Here is a 4,435-nt window from a genome sequence, read left to right as displayed (position 1 = left end):
ATTTTTTTTATTTTTTTAAAAAGATTTTATTTATTTGACAGAGAGAGACACAGCGAGAGGGAACACAAGCAAGGGGAGTGGGAGAGGGAGAAGCAGGCTTCCCACAGAGCAGGGAGCCCGATGTGGGGCTCGATCCTAGGACCCTGGGACCACGACCTGAGCCGAAGGCAGACGCTCAACGACTGAGCCACCCAGGCGCCCCTGTCCTGTGCCTTTAATACTTTCATTCTCTCCCATGTGTGTGGTCGAGTTTCCAGAAGGTATGGGATATTGCAGCAAGCTGAATGCAGAAGCAGATGTGAGAATCTAGCTGTCTTCTGTAAGCTGACATGAACGAGATACAAAAATGTAAAACAAAGCCTCTCTTTTCATGGATTTTTTTTTCTTGAAAATGTGGTTATTTTTCATTAAAAATATTGTTACTATTAGGCTTATTTTATTTTATTTTACTATTAGTAGGTTTATTATTGACTATGATTTAAAAACTAGTATGTCGTTTAAAAAATTCTCAGTTTTAATTCCTAAATGGTAAATATCAGTAAATATAGCCCACATAAGTAGATATGCTTTGGGGTTCTCAATAATTTTTTTAAGAATGTAAAGGAGGGGGTGCCTAGGTGGCTCAGTTGGTTAAGCATCAGACTCTTGATTTCGGTTCATATCATGATCTCAGAGTTGTGGGCCCCAGCCCCGTGACAGGCTTCAAGCTCAGGGTGGAGTCAGTCGGCTTGCCCTCTCCCTCTGCTCTCTCTCTCTCTCAAATAAATAAATAAAATCTTAAAAAAAAAAAAAAAAAAAGAAGAAGAAGAAGAATGTAAAGAGGTGCTGACACCAGAAAGTTTGGGAACCACTGATATAGGACAAGGGCCCAATCTGGCTCACTGCCTGTGTTTACAAATAAAGTTTTATTGGAACACAACCACATTCGCTTGTTAACATGTTACCTTTGGCTGCTTTCCTGGTACAACTGCAGAGTTGAAGAGTTGCAACAGAGACTATCTGGGTCACAAAGCTGAGAATATTACTCTCTGATCCTTTAAGGCAAAGTTTGCTGGCAGCTGATGTAGAATAATGCATTTAATTTTCATAAATAGTCTTATTATTATTATTTCTATTTTACAGATGGCAGAACAGAGGCACAGAGAGGTTAAGTCACTTTCCTAAGGTCACACAGCCACTGAGACTGGAGCTGAGTTGGCAGTGGTTCTAGGGAGGATGGTGGTGCCAAGCTCCTCAGGGTCCAACGACTGACCCAAAAGTTGGGGTGTGGTAGATATCTGTGGTTAGTCTCCCACTGCCTGTCCTCTGATTTTCCTTCTTCAGGTACCCTGATGTTCCCTGAGGACCATCCCCCTCCCTGCGTCTATAGATTTTGTGGGAGTCTCTGAAGCCCTTTCTAGGGAGAACCAGGAGCTGCTCTTTCAGACCAAAGAAAGGCCTCTTAGCTCAACTTGAAGAAGGGGTTATAACTGGTCTTTTGCTCACCTGAATCAACACAGTCCGCTGACCTCCTGATCTCAGTGTCTACAGTTTTGTAGCTCTTGCCCATATTCACAGAAGCATTCACGGAATAGGCAGGGAGGTGAGGCCCTGGGGACGTGGGGCAGGGTGGGAGCCTTCTACCATGTTCAGCTGTGGGGCCAGCTTCCCTAAGTCTGGAGTGGGAGTGTGCAGGCAGGTGCAGGGTGGGTTGGAAGGGGGAGGGAGGGAAGGCTGTCAGTCCATTTTGTAAGAACCCCACCTCCACCTGTACCCTGCATCTTTTTTTTTTTTTTTTTTAAGATTTCATTTATTTATTTGACAGAGAGAGACACAGCGAAAGAGGGAACACAAGCAGGGGGAGTGGGAGAGGGAGAAGCAGGCTCACCGCGAGCAGGGAGCCCGATGCGGGGCTCGATCCCAGGACCCTGGGATCATGACCTGAGCTGAAGGCAGACACTTGACGACTGAGCCACCCAGGCGCCCCTGTACCCTGCATCTTGAGCTGGCCATGACCATCCCCTGCCTTCCATGGGTGGGCTGCTCTGACCTTTGATGTCTAGGACTCCCCACTGCCAGGGTGTTTCCAATAGGAGTTCTGCTAATGTTTGGGGCCTCACAGGTGCTCCCTGGGGTCCCACTGGCCCAGTCAAGCAGGAGGGTCATGCAGGATGGTTGATCTTCCAGAATGGTGAAACTGCTTGGCAGGCAGACGGTGGGAGACCTGGGTGCCTGAGGGTGGAGGCATGGGGTGGCAGTGGGGGACACTGCTCTGCCTTCCAGCCAGGACAGCTGGCAAGGACCTGGGCAACATCTTTGGCCTTGGATTTCCCGGGCTTGTTAAGGTAGCCAGGATTTCTAGAGCTCTTGAGCTAAGTGAGGTGAGGAACAGAGCTGGTCTGCCTTGTTCTTTGCTGGCTCTGGAGCAACACCAAGGCATCACAAAGATTGGATGACTGGAGACTCGCAGCTTCCTTGGCTACTTTCAAACACTTTCAAAGGGCCTCCTTCCACCATTCCCCCAAAGAGACCTGGGGAGCACTTTGCAGAGGGATAAAGACCAGTCCAATCAAAAGCCCTTTGATTCAACTTTTTTATTTTTTTTTTCTTTTTGAATGTCATGCAGTAATTCACAGTCCCAAGCCCACAGTTTTCAAACAAGGTAGGAAAAAGGAAAAAAGAAGCAAAGGAAATCGGTGGTGGTGGTGGTTTTTTTTTTTTTCTTTTGTTATTTCAAGCAGGACCAAATGTCAGAAAAAATGCTTCTTTTCTCAATCATTAATTTTTTTGTCCTTTTTAAAATTGTTTTTTTTTTTTTTTAAATTGATTTCTGCAGGCAGTAATAGTAGGGTTTGGTATAACCAGCAAGCACTCCTGTGTGTGTCTGAGAACGTGTGTGGGGTATGAGTGTCTCGTGGAGGTCTGTGTGGGACGCTGGGTTTCGGCTTCACTTCTGGCTTCTCCGCCACACACGGGCCACCAGCTCGCGTTCATCAGGGAAAGGAAAGATTCGATTGAGATGATAAAACTCATCAATAGAAGCGATTGTTTTTCTCCCCGTTTTTCTTTTAAAAATGTTTTTTTTTTTTTTTTAAATTTCCGTTTTCCCCAAGGTTCTCCAAAAATGGCTGAGTTAATTCGAATCCCTTGGCTGTGTGGTTTGTCTGCCCCCGAGGGCCCCCGTGGTGGGGGGGGGTAGGGTCGGCGTTGGGTGGGGCGCGCATCGCTGCCCAGGCCGAGGGTCTTTGCGGGACACCCTGGCAGTGTCCGGGTCCTGGGGACTCCCTCCAGAGTCCGGGTCGTCCGGCAGGTCCTCTCCTGGGCCCTCCCGGGCCTCCCCTGTGTGCTGGGCAGGTGGCAGCGAGGTGGCCCCGCGGCCTGGGCGCGGCTCCTCCCCGTGGGGCGTGTGCGTGGGGTGCGTGGGGGGGCCGGGCGGGCGCGGGTGCCACCTCGCCCGGGCTTAGCACCAGTCGTCGTCGTCGGTCTCGCTGTAGGCTTCGCGCAGGCCTTTCCGGGAGCCCGGCCCGCGGGGCCGGGCCAGTCCGTGGGCCAGGTAGTAGCCGTTGGGGAGTCGCCGGCCGTGCCGGGAAGGCGAGGCGCAGGCCGGGCCTGGGGCCCGGGGAGTCCTGGGCGAGCACGCGTGGCGCGCAGGGGGTGGCGCGTCGTAAGCCGCGGCCCGGGGCTCCTCCCCGCCACCGCCGCCCGGGCCGTCGGCCTCGTCGTAGTCGGAGCCCCGGTAGTAACCGTGGTGCCGGGGCCCCGGGGGCCCCTCGGACGCGTGCGCGCCGGACGCCGGCCACCGCGCCCCGCCGTGGCGACACGCCCTGGGGGACTCGCTCCGGGCCGGGCCCGGGCCCCGCCGCTCCATCGCGGGCGAGCGGCTGCTGCCGTGGCCCCCCGCGGGCGGCCGCTCCCCGGCCAGAGGCTCGGCCGCGGGGCCCGGGTACCTCCGCGGGCCGCTGGGGGCCGCCCGGCCCGGCCGCGCCGCCGGCTGCTGCTGCTGCTGCTGCGGGGGCCCCGAGCCGCCGGCCTTACGGATCACGGGGGAATAGGACACGTGTGGCCGGGGGGTGGAGGGGGTCTGGGGGAGCTGGCGGCGTCCCCGCCGCGGAGTGCTGGTACCAGATGTTGAGGGGGCTGGGCTTCCACTTACGGAACTACTGCCCTACACGAAAATTGAAACAAAGGAAATCAAAAAAAAAGATACAACAAAATCAACCAGAAGGAGACGGAGGAGACACAGAGGACGGGAGGGAGAGAGGGAGGGGGCAAAGGAAAACCAAAGGGGACAGGGGAGGGACCGGGAGGAGGAGAGGGGGACACAGGACATTTGAATGGAAAAAAAGGAAAAAAGCAACAGCCACAAGGAGGAGGAGGAGGAGGGGGAGGAGGAGGGGGAGGAGGAGGAGGAGGGGGAGGAGGAGGAGGAGGGGGAGGGGGAGGGGGAGGAGGAGGG

General features: G+C 54.1%; 1 protein-coding gene across 2 annotated transcripts in view; it reads right to left on the bottom strand.

Annotated features, from left to right (window-relative positions):
• Nucleotides 1-2,558: 2,558 nt before the first annotated feature.
• Nucleotides 2,559-4,435, bottom strand: part of CACNA1A (calcium voltage-gated channel subunit alpha1 A) — a 213,900-nt gene continuing 212,023 nt past the window's right edge. For both annotated transcript variants that reach the window (XM_034998421.1, XM_034998422.1), the window contains exon 47: nt 2,559-4,144. In XM_034998421.1, the coding sequence (XP_034854312.1) occupies nt 3,440-4,144 (705 nt within the window). In that variant the 3' untranslated portion in view covers nt 2,559-3,439. The remainder of the gene's footprint in view (nt 4,145-4,435) is intronic.

This window comes from Mirounga leonina, unplaced genomic scaffold, assembly GCF_011800145.1.
Source record: "Mirounga leonina isolate KUSES-001 unplaced genomic scaffold, KU_Mleo_1.0 Mir_94, whole genome shotgun sequence".
Lineage (NCBI taxonomy): Eukaryota > Metazoa > Chordata > Mammalia > Carnivora > Phocidae > Mirounga > Mirounga leonina.
This window is presented reverse-complemented; position numbering and strand designations above follow the sequence as displayed.